The following is an 18007-nucleotide window of genomic DNA, read 5'->3' as shown; positions in this document are numbered from 1 at the left end:
AAGTTGAAAAAGTTGCACTTTCGGAGATTGAGGCCATTTCGCCTACCTGCCAATTACCCCACCTACGTACTCCGTGCCACCATCTCTGTTCCTACGGGCTTGGTAGGGGAGTGGGGTCATTCACCTGTCCACCAACCAGAGACTAAAGATTGGTTTTTGACTTGTGTCCTTCGTTCCGTTCCCGTAGGGAGTCATTGCGGCGTGGGAAAGGCGAAGCTTCCGAGCCAAGTGGTGACACATTCTGGCGGTGAAGAAAGGGTTTTGTGGTGGTGTGCTCGGTGTTGATCGCCTGGTTTTTGAGGATCTGGTAGACGATGCAGGGTACCTATTTTCTGTGACTTTTTTGGGACGTATTTTTCGATTTAGATGTACGGAGTAGAGTGAGCCCGAATAGGGAATGCGCATTTTTTTTACACCGAATACGGAGCTGCCTTTCTAGGTACTGCGGTCTTAGGATCATCATGACCAGACCACCATCTATCCAATATTTAGCGATCGAATGTTGTCCTTCGGTACTTACTGGCCCTTGAAGACCGGGGATACTGTATTCAACAGCGGAACTCAATACAAAGCTATCTTAGGTCATTGAAAAAATACACTACCCTGGATTTACAACAGAACTCCCTCTGGGCGGAGACAGAATGCCGACTAGGTGTAACATGCAGCATCAGAGATACTAAAGCTAACATGTATAATCAGGACAGATAGTGATCCGAACGGCCACTTGCTGAATCTACTAGAGTTACGATTCATCTACAACAATGGAGCACCTCGATGCTACAGTTCTAACCCCGATTCAAGAGTACCAGTCTCCCTCATCATCGTCAATTGACTCCCCCATGTCAGACTTGTGCAGCAACTCCTGAACCGTCCATAGCTTGAAGGGAAACCCGGGCACTGTGTTGGTATTCTTGAACTCCTTCCCATGGAGTAGATGCGCTGCGCAAGCTTCGTAATTGTCGTACGCATATTGTTCGGGATCATGCTTCAACAGCCACGATCCTGTAAACTTCGCGATGCTGCGGGGGTTCTTCGCAGCTTCATCCCAGTTGGTGTGATGGAAGACCTCTCTGGACTCGAAACCAATCTTCTGGGCGCAAGCGGTTCTCTCGAAACTAGATACAGCCGTCTCATAATCAGTAAAATGACCACATATACCAATGTTATTGATGTATGGCGTGAGGAAGAAGACAGCTTACCGGAGTTTGTTGTGCACCTTGGTTGCCAAAGCAGCAGACACCTTGCCGCTCTTCTTGAGACAAGCAGCAAGAGAAAAGGCATCTTCCAGAGCAGTAGTAGCGCCGAACCCAGAAGAAGGCAGGAACGAGTGCGCCGAGTCGCCGCATTGCACCACTCGCCCTCCGTCCGACACCCACTTCGGCTGGGGATCACGGAAACGCAGCTTCCAGTCGGTAGCCTGGTTATTGGGTGTCGACTTGATGACCTCGTGCACGATAGGCGCCCATCCCTCGACGTACTTGAACGCGCCAGTCGAGTCGGCGATACGGTTCCAGTCTTCCACGGCAGCGTCTTCGTCTCTGTGCGTCAGGCCCCAGCAGAACTCGGTCGGCGACAAGCCGGTAAAGAAGTGTGCGCCGGGACCAATGTGGAGGGACGTCCACTCCCGCTTATCCTTGAAGAACTCTGCAATAGCAGGTACTTTGAGCGCCTCTTCGGCTCGGTAGCTAGCTCTGTACAGGGCAAAGCCGGAGCTGATGGGCTTCTCCTTGGTGCCGGTCACGATGCCCCAGGACTTGGATCCTACGCCGTCTGCTGCCACGACGATATCGGCGGTGAGTTTGCTCCCGTCGGCGAGGACCACGCCACCGAGCTCCTTGGTCTCGAAGAAATCCTCAACCTCTTTGCCTGTTTCGATGGGGATGCCAAGTTCGGTGGCGTAAGTCAGGAGGAGGAGGTAAAACTCGCGTCGGCTGACGGAGATCGTGGGGAGATGGGGGTTTCCGAGCTTGGTTCTGAACAACTTCTCGCCACTGAATTTGAAGAATTGGAACTCGGCCGAGATGGCGCTCTTGTTTAGCCTCTCCATGAACCCGGGCCATTTCGAGGGCGTGTGCAGTCCGGGAGACTGGATGAAGAAGATTTCACCTGCGGATCAAAGTAGGTGTTTGGTCAGAATATTGTCTTTGGAAAGTGAGCGAATAGGTAATGCTTACCATAATCTCCCGGGTCTATGCGCTTCTCCAGAACCTTGACGCTATGTCCCTGGCGATGAGACTCGATGGCGAAAGCCAGACCAGCAATTCCGGCGCCGACAACCAAAATCGAGATGCCTGTATCAGGAAGACGTTCCATGATGTTGGGAAATGCTCTTTTTGTCGAATGAACCAGGTTTTCGCGGCCAATAGGTGCTATGCAAGTAACTTCAATCGAGTTGAAAGAACCAGAGAACTGTGCGTTGATGCAGAGATGAAGGAGCAGTCTCTGTTCATGCTAAAAGTAGTTCATCTTGAGGTGATTGAATCATCACCCTGTCTTAGCAGAACGGCGGTCGAAAAGTCCGCGCCTTGAGACATGAAGTTTCGGACATTAACGAAATTTCAATTAGGCCGAATGTCGATGCTGAAGAATAGGAGGAAACAGATTTAACCCAGCCCCTCGATAAGATCGTGTTACATCTAACCCCACGTAGTCTGAATTGTCCCGCGTCTGTAGAGCTAGAAGTAAGACTACTTACTCGCTACTGGCCCAATCAGCTGTAGTGTGCGAGTAATTGGATTAGAGATAAAGTCGGTATTCGGGGCTGTTGTCCTTCCGTGACCCGTTCAAAACTCTCCGTAGTTTTCGTATGGATTGCCGACTAGCCTTTTGATTTCGTAGTAGACGTATGCTCGCGTTTCGTCGTTATAGAGGGCCGCTGAGTCAGCTCGCGATTCACCGGCGGTAGATCGTACGACTCCTAGTCGTTACACTAGACGAACACCTAATTCTTAGGGGTCAGGCTCCAGGAGCGGATGTCGGCAGGGGCGTCATACAGAAGCCCTAAACTTAGAATTAATTCGCTCGGTCGTTTTGTCAAGTTAGGAAAGCTAACCCATTCAAATGGTGTGCCCTCGGGGTTTACCACCTCAGTCAGGTAGGAATGTGCGTATATCGTCTTCTCCACGATACGCGCCTTCTTAGAATCATAGTAGCCCCTTAGTGTTGACGTTGAGAACTATGTTATTTCATGGAACGCATCAGCGCGTAAGGATAAATGGATGACGAAGATCGGTGCTGCTCGAAGACCGATGTCCGGGATTGACTCTGTCTCTCCTCAACAGCTTGAGTCACCTTCCGATAGGTGTCCCCGTAGAGTCGGCTTTTGATCTTCAATCGCTTTATACTGCCCATTTACTATGACTCGCGGACATGAGTGGAGTTGCGTCCTTGATGGGTGCGATTTCCCGCTCTTACAACCTCTATTGTCTGCTGCCCGACAGCCCGGTTGGCGTTTGTTCATCTCGATTGTATTCCTCTCAGCATCTCTCCCAAAGCTTTGTTATAAGGCATACCCATATAAACCCCTAGTCGGCTCTCAAAACCCATTGAGACCTTTCTAGAAGTAGAACGCTTCTCGGTCATCAAGCAACGCTATACCTGAAATAGCTCGAGGGTGACAGAGACCCTCGAGTTATTGATTGATTCCATGCTCTTCACGGGCAAATGACCTCGAACACCTTGCGTATTTCACCCTGTTGGGCTTTGGTTATCGCTGTTGAACAGAAAAGTCGTCTAAAGTCGTTAATAAAATATCCGTCAGCCAAGGCAAATGCGTGGGTTGAGGAAGTTGCCCAAATTGGATTTCTCTCAAAACCTACATGCAGACTGAGGCGAAGGCTCTCAATTTTCCTTGCGGAAGAGAGTAAATTCCTGTCTGTATCTCTCGCTTACCCAAATTTGCGGCACTGGTGGTCCTGAACCATATGCTGCTCCGTGGCGTAGTAATATTGGAAGCCCCTTGCCCGGTCACCTGATCGACTGAAGAGTCCTTTATTGGCAGAAAATTGATATTTTGGCTGCGAGCATATGCAAGCTGTACTTGGCCGACATGAACCCGGGCTGAGAAGCGTTGGGTTTGATGTACATAAACCAAGTTTCCCATGCGGGGAACATATCACATCGTAATTAACGGATTCAAACACGCCGAAAGGACCCTGGGTTCGCTCCAGATAGAATCTTAGAACATGGGACTCAAAGATGTCAACTGCGTGTTGGCGCCACTCATCAGTCTGAGAGGTCGTGAGAACACAGTTGGCGTAAGCGGCTTTCTTCTGGGGGGTGGTAAGTCATAAGACTCCGAATCTACCAGTATGCGATCCTAATTGGTTCATTACAGGCTTTTCTTGGTTTTCTGGCGAAGTTGGTTTCGCTGCAGATAATGTGGCCGAGTATGAGGTAGAACCAAATATCTCACCCCTGCTTTGGGCAGTACGCGTAGTGGACGCTTACCAAATGTTTTTCAGGTCGTTTTAGCCAGCGGCAATGTTATCAGAGCTAGTCAACACGTGAACTCTGACTTGCTCAAAGCTCTCAAGGGCGGAGCGTGTAACTTTGGCCTGGTCGCCAAATTCGTGCTCAAAACCTTTCCCTCTCGCAACCTCTATGGCGGGGTCATGGTATTCCCTTGGGCACAGAAGAATGCCATCGTTCAGAAGTTTGTGGAGATGATTGACGGCAACACCAACGGGCACCCCGAAGATACTGGGTTCGCAGCTGCTGCGTGGAGTCTAAGTGGTGGGAAGAGAATGTCTTTCGTTGTTGCTAACATTGAGGGGCAATCCAACTCAACGGCTTTCGCGGGACTTGAAGTTCTGTCTCCCGTGGTCGACGTGCGGGCAAACCTCCCAGTGACCAGCATTGCTGCCCAAATCACATCGCCGAGTGGCGGGTACCAGGTTTGAAGCACTCTGACTTTTCACAATACACTTGGCATGGGCCGCAAGATTCTATCATCATTCGACGCCGTTATTGAAGATATTCAGGACCAGGACCAGGTCCAGGATGGCAACGACTTCAGAAACGTCTACCTCCTAACGCCGTTTCCGACCCTGTTCTCAAACTACGGCGACAATGTTCTTGGTCTTGACGAAATCCACAAGAAGAACTCTATTGTTTTCAGCATCCAAGGAATTTTCCCTAACATGAAATATGTTGGGCTATTGAGACAGAGGCTGAAAGAAGCGACTGCAGACATCGAGGCTTATGCTAGAGCTACTGGCCAACTGATCCCCTATCTATATCTCAACTACGCGGGTCAAGATCAGAAACCATTGGCGACGTATGGTGAAGAAAACTTTCGGTTCCTGAAAAGAGTTGCGGAGAAGTACGATCCCGGACAGTTCTTTCAGTACAGCGTGCCGGGAGGATTTAAAATTAAGGATGTATGAGGGCTTACGGCATCGGGACTATCACAACCTGCCGTATGATTTAAGAAAGTAGTGTTGTGATGTGGGCACATGAATTTGGCGAAGAGATCTCGTTTGAGGGCTTTCGGAAGTTTTATTGTCATCAGTTGCCAGTTACCGGATGGATTTAGGCGTTGATTTAGTAATAGGTGTCGCTCTACAGCTGGGCACTTGCATTCGGGCCCGTCAACTGACCTTGTCGGTCAAAGAAGAGCTTCTGACCAGTCCTCAAGCTTTCCTGTAGGCCTGAGGCGATCCTCAGTGACGTAAGAGCCGATCTGAGTGGGATTGGCAGTGGCTTGTCGTCCAAAATAGCATCAACGAACGCATTCGCTTCCACAACGAATGCCGAGATGAATCTATCGTACCAAGAGCTCGTCGGTTCAATCTTGACATAGCCATCAGTGTCGCAAATCTCTACTCGATTCTTTCGCGGCATAGCATTGACTGTCAATTTGCCTGTCGTACCGAATATCTCAGTGACGCTGTCATAACCGTGCGATGAGCTTCTCGAGTGGTAGAAGTGAGCCATCTTTCCGTCCCAGAACTCGCACACCCCGATCGCGTTGTCCGCATCGCCAGTCTTTTCAAGATCTGGGAAGAAGGAGGTTGTTCCAATGGCAGAGACAGATTTGGGGACGGAACCCTCGCCCAAGAACATTAGTGACAGGTCAATTTCGTGAATGGCGCAGTCAAAGTAGATGCCACCAGAGTCCCTGAGGTACTGATGAAAGAACGGACTCTGGTCAAGCTTCTCACAGCCATGAGATCTGAAAACGAACGGCTTGCCAATGGCACCTGATTTGACTTTGTCGTGCGCATCCTGGTAGCTGTCGTCAAAACGGCGGGCGAACGCGACCATGGCTTTAGTCTCTGGCTTTGCTTCCACATGCTCGCAGAGGGTCTCAAGCTAATGAGAAAGCGTCAGCACAAATGGAGAAGGAGACAATAATGACAACGTAAGGTACCTCTGAGATAGACTTGCAGATAGGTTTCTCGCATAGAACATGAATCCCCTTATCGAACGCAGCCAGTGTCTGTGAGAAATGTAGCTCGGTAATAGAGGAGATGATGACAGCCTCAAGCCCTGGCGTCTCCATCATCTCTTCGAAAGTGGGATAAGTCTTGACACCATGCGGCTGAAGATGCTGTTCGGCCCAGTCGAGATCAGCTTGAGCAGGAGAGCAGGCGCATAGAAGTCTGGCTCGCGGGACTAGGTTCAGAATATTGAGGGCATGCTTCTGCCCCATACGTCCGATGCCAACAACACCCACATTGAGGATCTTGGGTGAAGAGGTCATGTTGTCAAATTCTTCGAGATACAATAGAGTGATCTGAATTTAATTTCATGAACAAAATCTTGGGGATGTCGCTGTGAACAGACGGATTAGCTCGCTTGTGGTCGTAATGATCGTGTTGTGACTTTTGCTGGCGATGTTACGAGAGGTTATACTTGTGAATATGGAGAGCGGAAGATTGTTACTGCTTCTAGCGAATGAGGGCAACCCCGGCGATTTTACACCGTATTGGTAATATGACGCTCAATAATGGCTGACGCGACGTCACAGGTGAATCCCGAACACCGATGTCATCGAGCGTTCACAGTGAGAACGTGTGTATAAAAGGTGGAAGAATGTCCTCGGGCTTGCAATTCCGTTTGGAACTTTGGATACAGCGGCTCGCGATCGAGTGTTGTCCCTGTACGCCTCTTCTCATACCCACTACCACCCAATTCAACCATTCAAGTTTCCAGTTCAGCCAAACACACTTTAAAAATGTCGGAATTAACAGCGATTCGCTGGGGCATTGTTGGTAAAGCATTCCCCGCATGCTGAATTCGGGGAAAAGCACACTACTGACTGACTAGTACAGCTACCGGGATGATCTCCTCCTGGTTCGTCGAAGACCTCTTGGTCTCACGATCAGATGCAAAAGTCAAGCACATTGTCCAAGCGATTGGGAGTTCATCCGTCCAGAAAGGGCAAGACTTCTCGAAGCAATATTGCCCGAATAGTCAACCGGCTATTTATGGATCGTACGGGGAAGTTTATGCCGACCCCAATGTGGATATCGTCTACATTGGCACCCCGCACGCTTTCCACAAGCAAAACTGCCTGGATGCCATCGAAGCAGGCAAACCCATTCTTTGCGAGAAGGCTTTCACGATAAACACTCGTGAGGCAAAGGAGGTCTTTGCGCGTGCCAAGACAAAGGGAGTCTACGTTGCTGAAGCCATGTGGCTCCGCCACCGACCTCTGGTCCAAGATCTGCAACGCATGCTTCACAAAGACAAGGTCATTGGCGAAATTTTCCGCGTCTACTCTGAGTTCGGTCTCGGGCTAGACATCCCGAACCTCCCAGACAGCTCGCGTTATAAGCAACCTCATCTTGGTGCAGGGTCGCTATTGGATTTGGGGATCTACACTCTGACGTGGGCTATCCTAGGCTTGGACGCAGGAACTCCTGGTTCTTCTGAGAAGCCCAAGATCCTAGCTTCACAGTCGCACGATGGTTCTGTCGAGGTGACTACTAGTGTCATCCTCCACTATCCCTCTACGGGTAGACAGGGTGTTGTCACTTCAACGACAATGGCAACTGGAAACCCAGATGTGTTGGCACGCATTCAAGGAACCAAAGGCACGATTGAGGTACATGGCACCGTCCCATCTGACCCAGACTCTTTCACTTTGTACTCCACATTTGAGAGAGACCAGGTCAAGGGCATCATCGGAAGGAACGCGATCAAGACATTTGAATACAAGCCAGTCGGACGAGGGTATTACTGGGAAGCCGACAACGCTGCGTTGGATGTGCTGGCCGGGAAGTTGGAGAGTGACGTGATGCCTTGGGCAGAAACTATCCGTGTCATGGAGATGATGGACGAAATCCGACGACAGGGTGGGACTGTGTATCCTCAAGACGAGGAGTGAGGGGTGTTTTCTTAAACTCAACCGTAGAATAGATAGCAAGCAACAAAGATTTGTATTTGAGGGTAGCTAGATTATCCCAATTATTGCGCAGCAAGCAGTACTGAGCTTTTTGCTGACGTGGAAGCATTGTGATTCGAGGGGAATGGAGTCTGGTAGTTACTAAGTACGCACCTGGCGTACCCAGGATATACAATACCCCACTGACGCTTACACATGTGTTCAATGTCCTGGTAGTCTCTTACTCTTTTGTTCGTTGTCTCTTCAATGCTCATTCTGTGAGGCTAGCTGGGCCTGTATCCTCATTTTCGGCAGATCGCCTAAAGGAGCATTTGCAACTAGAAGAGTGTTATCCTTGGTCTCTTCTCTCAACTAAGAACACAGACAACTAGATTTTGTGTTTCCCTACCTATATCATGGGGCACTTGGACTTTGTGTAAGGATAAGAATTGACTTTTTATCGAGATCGCCGATGAAGGCTCTGTTTTCAGGCTCACCCGAGGTTGTCAATAACTAAACCACCTCCTTGATGAGTTGATGACCTAAGCGTCGATTAAGGAAGAATTGTATTCATTCGAGTTAATCATACTGCACGGTTTGTCTGATCGCCAGGAGCTTTTCTTGTCCTGGACTTTAACTAAGTAATCCTACCAGAAATGAAATTGCGCGATGCTTCAAGAAATCAACAAGCCTTTGCCAAGACACTCTTGAATGCAACTTGGAATCGAATCTTGGCTCACTTGAACAACAGATAGGGCTATGTTCACTCATGCATCTTGTTGTTTGTGTGAAGGTGATCCACTTGTATCAATTAGTAACTTGCGCGCGGGTGTGGTGTTCGTTATCGGCGCGGGCCGGGATTACCAATCTGTTCCTTGGATGGCGCAATACATCAAGATGACCTGATGAACTCCAACCATTGGGCGATGCATGCCTTGACTCAGAACCATAAAATGCCGCGCAATCCATATCGCTATCTCAGAGCTTCCGATGGAAGATTGCCAAGTCATCTAGTAACAAAATCATTCATCAACACAACCGATCGGCTCCTTTGTCAACATACGCTCCCACCAATTCATTATCACGATGGCTGTCAAGAATCATAGCGGGCCAAGTCTTCTGAAAGTTGCCATCATTGGTGGCGGGCCCGGAGGGTTGGGTGCCGCGATTGAGTTCGGAAAGTTGAACTATGTTGACTGGTCTCTTTACGAAAAGAAGTCGCAAATCAGTGAAACTGGCGGCGGTATCAGCCTACAAAGACATACCTGGAGGCTCTTGGAGTTGAACGGGGCAGCCAGAAACATTGATCCTTTGGATTTCTTCAGATCTCCTGATGGAACCAGCGGACAGTCAAGGTAGGCGACATTTTGTGTTGTAAATAGGGAAGATCATGAGACTTACTAATACCGACTCTACCCCACAGGAACGGAAGAACCGGAAAGCTTCTGGAACAACACCATCATCCCAAAGATACTCCGCCGCAGCAAGTAAGCTGCCGCATGGTTCGAGCTAAATTGCAGGCTGCTTTGCTCAAAGAAGTTGACCAAAGTCGTATCAAAACTTCTAAAAAGCTCGTTGATATCACGAAGTTGTCGACTGGTAGAATTGCAATCCGTTTTGAAGATGGCTTCAGCGATGAAGTTGACCTACTAGTTGGAGCAGATGGCATTCGTTCGGTAAGGCTCAACCCCGTCACGATACCACTGAAGAGACAACAGAAACTAATAACACGAAGTTTGTGAGATCCTACGCTTTTCCTGAGCACAAGATTAAGTACAATGGCCAATCTGCCTATCGGACCATCATTCACAAGCCTACAGCCGAGAAGATCGAGGGTATCCCAAAGTCTCCCGTATTCTGGCAGAACACTGGTGGAAAGTACGTGTTTACGTGTCCTCTTGGCGGAGATGACTTCGAGGTCACTGCACGCATCCGCCGGCAGATCGAAGGTCAAGAACACGTGAGCTGGGGTCGGCCTTTTGACTTTTCCACCATCGCCTCAGAGTACGACGAATTTTGCGAGCCTGTCCGCAAAGTCATCCAACTTGCTGCTCAGGGCGAGACACAGGAATTTGCACTTTTCTCGGGGCCGCGACTGGAAAGCGTCGTCCACGAGGAGGCTATTGCCTTGATTGGAGACGCATCTCACCCTCTATCGGGTGCCTTTGGCGCTGGAGCCGGATTTGCTTTGGAGGATGTCTATGCCTTGACGCAAAGCGTTGACTGGCACTGGAACAACGGTGGGGATTTGTCTGCAGCTCTAGAGTTGTATGATCAGATCAGGTCACCCCATTATCGCGACTTGTACAAGGTGCTTGATGATTTTGGTGCGATGAATACTACACTGCTTTCGGAGAATCTTCCTGTCAATGAGGAGATTGAAGAGCGAGTGCGAAGGGCAGCTGAGAGTAAGAGTACTTGGATGTACCATTACGAGATAGATAAAGCTGTCGAAAAGTTGCTTGGGGCTGCCAATCAGCACGGACAAGTCGCAACTGTGCTATGAGGTAGATTTATAATACACTGCTAGACATCTGGTCGCAGCAATCTTCCAATCAGGACCAAGCCCATAAGAAGGCCGGCCACAGAGGTACCGAAACCTGGAGGGCGTACGGAACGAGGCGAATGGGGTTTTTGGTGACTGAGGAACGCGCCGTAGGATTTCCGAATCCAAATTCCATCACTTGCCTACCTCAAGCGCCATCTTGATGTAAGACCACTCGGCACTTGACAGGCCGGAATATCTATGACCGAATACCAGTTGCCGAGCCTGGATGTCGGGGCGGGGCCGGCAAGAGCGGCAGGATCGGCCTCCACTCATCAGGGACTGCGGAGAGATCACCGGCAATGGTCCTTGACGAATTGTGACTTGGGGTGTTTGCTGTTATCGACCAGTCGAATAGCAACTTGACTTGACAATCATATCGGCCAAAACTTCTAAAGCAGACATCAAATACATCAGACCACGCTGCTTTTGTAGTCTGCACATTGTCAACGGAATCTGCTATCGGGATGATTCGAGAGCAAAAGAATTTCAGTACAGAGCTTCGGATTCATCCTTCCCGCAAAGTAAGGTATCCAAGCTAGCCAAGCGCTAATCTTATTGTTGTTACATCACGGTCAAAGCCCTGGCTAATCCTTGTATCATCGGGGTCGTGTAAGCTACATGTGGACTAGAGAGGCCCGGGGGCGATATTTATCACTACATGTATGCGGGGTAACAGTCTGTTTGGTTTCCCTGTCTGCCGTGTCCCCCCAACCAGAAAACATAAGATGAGATCGGGAGCTCATTGATGGCTCCGGGACAGATACCCAGCCTGTCGGGATTCGCTTTGTTAAAGATGTTCGCGGCAGTTTCTCTAGTCCTTGCCGTTTTGCTGGCGTTGGCTACGCCTTCCGAAGCGACTTTTCAGAGTGACTGCCTGGATCTTACTCCTCAGACTACAGTGGTCAACTCGACTGCTCAGGAGATCAGTCATGTGGAGACCGGCACCAACCTCACTTTTCCAGAACAAGATCCATCATGCGGTCGCGGAAGCCAGGTGGTCCGCACTAATCTTTGTCGTGTCGCCATGAATATTACAACTTCTAGTAGATCACAGATTGTCGCTGAAGTGTGGCTACCCGAGAAATGGAATGGGCGCATGGTAACGGTCGCTGGTGGAGGGCTCGATGGGTGTAAGTAGTTGAGTCTGGGACACTGACATGGAGTGGTGGCGTTTAAATCGAGCACGTACTAACAATGAGAAATGCGATAGGCGTTCACACTGAGGACCTTGCGTATGCGACTGCTCATGGCTTTGCTGCTGTTGGCACGAATAACGGGCATGCTGGAACGACCGGTGTACAGTTCCTCAACAACGATGATGTTGTCATTGACTTTTCGTACAGAGCGTGAGTTATCCCAGCTTCGACTTTCCAATCTACAAATCGACTGATATGCCTACCAGGATTCACACGGGCGTTCTCGCTGGGAAGAGTCTTCTCAAGTCTCTCTACAAGGAGAAGATGACGGGGTCATACTTCTTAGGTTGTTCTCTTGGAGGACGGCAAGGCGTGCAAGCCGCGGACATGTTTCCCGAAGACTTCGATGGTATCGTCGCAGGTGCACCGGCAGTGGACTTCAACAACCTCTACTCCTGGCGAGCCAGCTTCTACCCTCTGACTGGTTCTGTTGACTCCAAGGATTTCATTGCTCCCGCCACCTGGAAGACGACAATCCATGATGAAGTGCTTAAGCAGTGCGACACTATCGATGGCGTTCAAGACGGCATCATAGAGGACCCCACCCTCTGTCACTTCGAACCTGGAACTCTCCTGTGCAAGTCAGACAGCGGCGACTCCAAATGCCTCACTGGCGCACAAGTCGAGATCGTGAGAAAGATCTTCAGCCCAACCAACTACACGGACGGCAAGCTTTTCTGGCCAGCCATGAATCCCGGCAGCGAAATCATCACCGCAGACGGGCTGTACAGTGGAAGCCCATTTGCTCTATCCCAGAATTGGTTCCGCTATGCGATTTACAATGACCCGAATTGGGACCCGGCTACTTACACACTCGAAAAGGACGGCATCCTTGCTCAAAAGCGGAACCCCGGCAACATTAAGACGTACCCACGGGACTTGTCGGCATTCAAGAGGAGGGGAGGAAAGTTGTTGATGTACCACGGCCAACAGGATCAGCAGATTACAAGCTTTCACACTCCCATTTTCTATGACCGCTTGGCAAAAGGCATGCATCTGAACCACACTGGAATGGATCACTTTACACGGTTCTTCCGTGTTTCGGGCCTGTACCATTGCACGACAGGACCCGGTGCCTGGTTGATTGGCCAAGGAAGCAGCGGTGGAAACTCGGCCGTCATCAGCGATAGTCTCCCATTCAATAGGACATACAATGTCCTGGCCGCCATAGTAGACTGGGCTGAGAGTGGAATCGCCCCGGACACCATAACAGGAACCAAGTTTGTCAATGACAGTGTTGGTTCGGGTGTGGACTTCCAACGGCGACATTGCAGATACCCGTTGCGAAATACCTACCGGGGCGAGGGTATGGACCCAAAACTCCCGGATAGCTGGAAATGTGTGTAGTTGAAAATCTAGCTGCGTGCAGATTCAGGAGTGAGAGAATGACATCGTATCAGCTCTGATGGACTCGATGAGGGACCAGGGCCAAAAGTTCACATGTAATAACGGTGCAACTGTCTCAGATCGACCCTATATGTATTTGTTTCATGCCAACCAGGAGTTCCAGTAATAAGTCACATAGTAAGCTGAACAATTATAGAAGTTGATCCGGATAGGCAGATTCCATCTTGGTTCAGCCAGACGTGCACATGTCACAAAAGCCGATCCGGTCAACATCCCGCTTGACCGGGCCGGGAATCGATCCCTTGTCAGGATCAAAGAAGCATCCAATCCAGTAAGCCAAATCCGGCCAAAACAATGGGCTTATGGAGACTTCATTAGTCAATAATTCGCCAACTAAGGCGAATTTGGGCGTAATTTGTACGCAACGCACGGACTTCCGCAACAAATTTTCATTATCTTACTTTACTTATCGGTATCGAGTCATCCTCAGTCGAAACATTTACATGACTGTTTGGTGCACCCTCTGTTTGCCTCAGTCCGACATTGAATTGTAGCTTTGCAACCTCCGGCAAAGACACCAAAATGGCAGACAACTTGGAGAGCCAGCGTGACCGGCGCGTCGATGAAAAGCACGCAACGACAGAGAACCTTGGTGCCGATGCACAAGTAGCTTCGGCTACAGGCCGGAGCAGCAAAGGTCTGGTGCGGAGAGTGTTGATGGCTGGGCGGGTCGAAGAAGGCGGCATCGAGCCTATCCCAAGAGAAGTCCGGACGAACACCAAGTACTTCAATGCTTTCACGATCTGGTGCTCTATCAACACGAACATTTTGGCGTAAGTTTTCTGGCTCTTCAAATTTCATATGGTCCTCGTGCACACAGGCTGACGTTTGCCACTCAGTATCACGTTCGGCATGCTGGGTCCGGTCTCTTTCGGCCTTGGCCTCCGAGATTCGGCGCTCGTCATTCTCTTCTTCAATTTGCTGTCAACGCTGGCACCAGCATTCTTGTCGACGTTGGGCCCGAAGACTGGCATGCGACAGATGATTCAAGCTCGGTTTAGTTTTGGGTAAGTTGATATTCCCCCGGTCGAAAGGGCGGACCTACCTCATGATCTTGGGTTGCCCGTGGCCAACTCAAGCGTCTCAACTGACGCCTTCCTAGATACTACTTCGTATACATCCCTGTCGTGCTCAACCTTGCTACTCTCACCGGCTTCTGCGTCATCATTTGTGTCGTTGGTGGACAGTGCCTTTCAGCAGTGTCCGAAGGCGACCTTTCGACTTCCGTTGGCATCGTCTTGATCGGCATCGCGGCTCTGCTGATCTCTTTCTGTGGCTTCAACGTGCTGCACTTCTATGAAGGGTACGCATGGATGCCAGCTCTCGTAGCCATTATCATCGCGGTTGGATGTGGCGGACAGCAGCTGCAAAAGCAAGCTCCCTTTGAGCCGGCAACGGCTGCGGGAGTCCTTAGCTTCGGTGGTGTCATCGCTTCGTACATGATCCCATGGGCCTGCATCGCATCTGATCTGACAACATACTTTGACCCTACTGGCCGGACGGTCTCGTAAGTAAATATGCTTACACAGATGATCTCAAGACTGACTTTCCATCAGACACCGCATCTTTGCCTACAGCTACTTGGGGTTGGTTGTGCCCACGATCTTGCTTATGACTCTCGGCGCGGCTATCGGTGGTGCTATGAGCAACATCCCCGAGTGGCAAATCGGCTTCGATAGCACCTTGGTCGGCGGCGTTCTCGGAGCCATGCTCTCCCTAGCCGGCGGATTCGGCAAATTCATTCTTGTCGTCCTTGCATTCACGCTGTTGGCAAACATTTCCGGCACCATGTACGCAATTACGCTGAACTTCCAGACCCTCATCCCGTCGTTCCGCCTGCCGCGGTACATTTTCTCCGTTATCGTGACCGCCATTATCATTCCGATCGCGGTCAAGGCAGCACACGACTTCTTTTTGAGTCTCGAGAACTTCATTGCCCTCATCGGCTACTGGTCTGCGTCCTTCGTCGGAATCGTGGTCACCGAGCACTTTGTCTTCAGGCGCGGTGACTCCAAGCTCTATGAGGTTGCGGTGTGGGACGTGCCCTCCAAGCTGCCCCTGGGTATTGCTGCTATCGGCGCAGCTGTGTTGAGCTTTGGTCTCGTCGTCCCTTGTATTGCCCAGGTCTGGTTTACGGGCCCCATCGCGGTCTCGACAGGAGACATTGGCTTCGAGGTTGCGTTCTTCTTGAGCGCTGTCTTGTATGTGCCTCTGCGTTACGCCGAGAAGCACTACTCGGGACGGTAATGGGTTGTGATGGTTATGAAAGACAGTATAGAAATGGTTTCCAATAGCTCGAGGAGGTGGAGGGGATCTTTGACCAATGCCAATCACGTTCAGGCCACGGCATCCATTTGGGTACTCCGTGTATGTTGCACCACTTTCAATGCTCTTCTCCAGCGCCTCCTCATTCTGTCATAAACGGTACAAATTTGTACATTGAGAAACAAGCCAATACCGCAATCTTGCATTAGCATAACTTGCCAATCAAGCATCGCCATCCATCCCCATCCAGAAAAATGCTTCCATAATCTCCCGCGGTACCTCGGATCTCATCAACCGCTCAAGCGGCTAAATGGCAGCAAACACCTCCTTTGACCAAAGATATAATATCCATGAGGATGTCCCTTTCGATGGTTCCACAGCCTTGATGTTGCATGCAGAACCCTTCAGACTAGGGTCAGGTTCAGTTTGCGACAACCAACAAGAGACAGGGAATAGTCAAGGACCCCTCACTCGAACGACTCCACCAGGTACTGGAGCTTACGGATCGTCTCACTGCAGGGTTTCGTTGCAGCTCTTCCCTGAAGATGCTGTTCAATAAGAATTATCCACCTGGCGGCACAGGCGCCGACTTGGGAAACCCCTTTGATCATCTTGTTGACAGTCCTAGGTGCCGGCAGCTCGCCATAAGCTGGCGTACATAATGAAGGGGAAGTACTGCTTTCGTATCTCTTCAAACCGCAACGCTCCCAGTTCTCTTCTAGATTTACTTGGCTACATCCTTTGAAGCAATCTTCAATCTCCCTTCTCCCTTCACACCTCTTCACGATGGCTGGTATCGCACCTGGAAAGACCTTCACCCCTGGGTTGGACTTCAGCAACCAGTCTTACAGCAAGCTCAGCGAAAAGGTTGAGGCCGACGTCAGCCGTGCTCATGAGATCATCAAGGAAAAGCTTCCGCTGCTCGCCCAACTGAACGCACTCGTCTCCTTGACATTCGGAGATCGAGCCCCAATCTTTGTGGATGCTCGTTCATCTGAGGCGAGATTCCTCGACTCTTGCTCCGATAAGCCAGATACAAAAGTCACAATCAAGCCCGAGTACATCTCTCAGTTCTACGAAGGCAAGCTCGAGCCTCGATATGGCCTCTTCAAGGACGCCTTCTTCCACGAGGCTTCAATGCCGCAGGGCAATGTCCCCGTGGCCATCAAGTTCGCCGACCTCCTCACTCCCGACCCTCCCGTACCGCCCAAGAAGGTCGTTCCTGGCGCCTTTGCCCGTCTTCCTCGGCCAACAGAGGATATCGACCAAGTCAAGCGGGATATCAAAGAGTTTGGCTACGGTCTCGTCAAGAACGCCCTGACTCCTGAGCAAGTTTCTATCTTGAGGAAGGGAACCCAGGAACAAGCTGCTGGCGAGCGCAAGGCTGGCGTTTCCGCCGCGGACGGTGGCCCAAACGCCCCCAACCAGCGCATCTGGACTCTGATCAACAAGGGAGAGGAGTTCCTCGATCTTCTGAACCACCCTCTCATCGATGAGATTGTTCCCTGGTTCCTCGGCGAGCATGCTCTTATCCATAGTTACAGCGCCAACATTGCCCGCCCCGGAAACGTTCCCATGCAACTTCACACAGATCAAGTTGCCATTCAACCGCCTGTGCGTGAGCTCGCTTTCGGCCTCAACATCATGTGGTATCTCGAGGACATCACGGAGAAGAACGGCGGCACCCGCGTGTTCCCTGCGTCTCACCTTGGTCAAATTGCCCCTGATGACCTGTTCACTGTCGATGGCACTGTCGCCGCCGAAGGGCCTTCTGGCACTGCCTTGGTGTTTGACAGTCGGCTGTGGCATGCTACTGGCCCCAACCGTGAGGAGTCTGGCGAGCGTCCGGTCATTCTGATCTTCTTCATGCGATCCTTCATTCGCCAGCAGGAAAACAACTTCCTGTCACTGCGCAAGGATGTCGAGGCTAAGTTGTCTGACCGCCACAAGCGTCTACTTGGGTTCTACACTACGGGTGCTCTTGGTGGGATTGAGGGCGAAGTCCGGGAGGGTATCTTTGTGACAAGGAAGGATGATTGCGTTGGAACATTACGCGCCGCTCACGAGTGAGCACTTGCGCGCCTTGATAGCGACCTAAACACCTGTATCTTAGCTTGTCTGTAGAATCTGATGAAGATCATCCAAGTGCCCATGTCAACTAATGACCTATCCCTTCGTGTCGCTAAACGATCACTCCGTCCAGTCTCTCATCTGTGTGATCGAATTCGCCCACCTGCCTGGCCATTTGACCAGCATCTA

General features: G+C 50.6%; 8 protein-coding genes across 8 annotated transcripts; 6 read left to right on the top strand and 2 right to left on the bottom strand.

Moving 5' to 3' along the window:
- Positions 1-796: 796 nt before the first annotated feature.
- CPAR01_03454 (uncharacterized protein) lies at positions 797-2313 on the bottom strand (the record flags this gene model as incomplete). The annotated part of the gene is made up of 3 exons (XM_060487741.1): positions 797-1115; positions 1200-2106; positions 2175-2313. 3 exons carry the CDS (start codon positions 2311-2313, stop codon positions 797-799), a joined length of 1365 nt encoding a protein of 454 aa, XP_060355069.1.
- Positions 2314-4184: 1871 nt separating this feature from the next.
- On the top strand, positions 4185-5387 carry CPAR01_03453 (FAD binding domain-containing protein; the record flags this gene model as incomplete). Its single annotated transcript, XM_060487740.1, has 4 exons — positions 4185-4281; positions 4337-4395; positions 4464-4895; positions 4944-5387. 4 exons carry the CDS (start codon positions 4185-4187, stop codon positions 5385-5387), a joined length of 1032 nt encoding a protein of 343 aa, XP_060355068.1.
- A 175-nt stretch (positions 5388-5562) lies between these two features.
- Positions 5563-6706, bottom strand: CPAR01_03452 (oxidoreductase; the record flags this gene model as incomplete). The annotated part of the gene is made up of 2 exons (XM_060487739.1): positions 5563-6315; positions 6374-6706. The coding sequence occupies 2 exons, from the start codon at positions 6704-6706 to the stop codon at positions 5563-5565; spliced, it is 1086 nt and encodes a 361-aa protein (XP_060355067.1).
- A 474-nt stretch (positions 6707-7180) lies between these two features.
- CPAR01_03451 (dimeric dihydrodiol dehydrogenase) lies at positions 7181-8335 on the top strand (the record flags this gene model as incomplete). Its single annotated transcript, XM_060487738.1, has 2 exons — positions 7181-7217; positions 7278-8335. 2 exons carry the CDS (start codon positions 7181-7183, stop codon positions 8333-8335), a joined length of 1095 nt encoding a protein of 364 aa, XP_060355066.1.
- Positions 8336-9418: 1083 nt separating this feature from the next.
- On the top strand, positions 9419-10838 carry CPAR01_03450 (uncharacterized protein; the record flags this gene model as incomplete). The annotated part of the gene is made up of 3 exons (XM_060487737.1): positions 9419-9687; positions 9756-10008; positions 10101-10838. The coding sequence occupies 3 exons, from the start codon at positions 9419-9421 to the stop codon at positions 10836-10838; spliced, it is 1260 nt and encodes a 419-aa protein (XP_060355065.1).
- Positions 10839-11673: 835 nt separating this feature from the next.
- On the top strand, positions 11674-13423 carry CPAR01_03449 (feruloyl esterase B; the record flags this gene model as incomplete). The annotated part of the gene is made up of 3 exons (XM_060487736.1): positions 11674-12010; positions 12091-12226; positions 12283-13423. 3 exons carry the CDS (start codon positions 11674-11676, stop codon positions 13421-13423), a joined length of 1614 nt encoding a protein of 537 aa, XP_060355064.1.
- A 582-nt stretch (positions 13424-14005) lies between these two features.
- On the top strand, positions 14006-15730 carry CPAR01_03448 (NCS1 nucleoside transporter; the record flags this gene model as incomplete). The annotated part of the gene is made up of 4 exons (XM_060487735.1): positions 14006-14256; positions 14323-14490; positions 14586-14990; positions 15040-15730. The coding sequence occupies 4 exons, from the start codon at positions 14006-14008 to the stop codon at positions 15728-15730; spliced, it is 1515 nt and encodes a 504-aa protein (XP_060355063.1).
- An 804-nt stretch (positions 15731-16534) lies between these two features.
- Positions 16535-17818, top strand: CPAR01_03447 (uncharacterized protein; the record flags this gene model as incomplete). The annotated part of the gene is made up of 1 exon (XM_060487734.1): positions 16535-17818. The coding sequence occupies one exon, from the start codon at positions 16535-16537 to the stop codon at positions 17816-17818; it is 1284 nt and encodes a 427-aa protein (XP_060355062.1).
- Positions 17819-18007: the final 189 nt, after the last annotated feature.

This window comes from Colletotrichum paranaense, assembly GCF_030867605.1.
Source record: "Colletotrichum paranaense strain IMI 384185 chromosome Unknown Scaffold_2.1, whole genome shotgun sequence".
Classification (NCBI taxonomy): Eukaryota; Fungi; Ascomycota; class Sordariomycetes; order Glomerellales; family Glomerellaceae; genus Colletotrichum; species Colletotrichum paranaense.
This window is presented reverse-complemented; position numbering and strand designations above follow the sequence as displayed.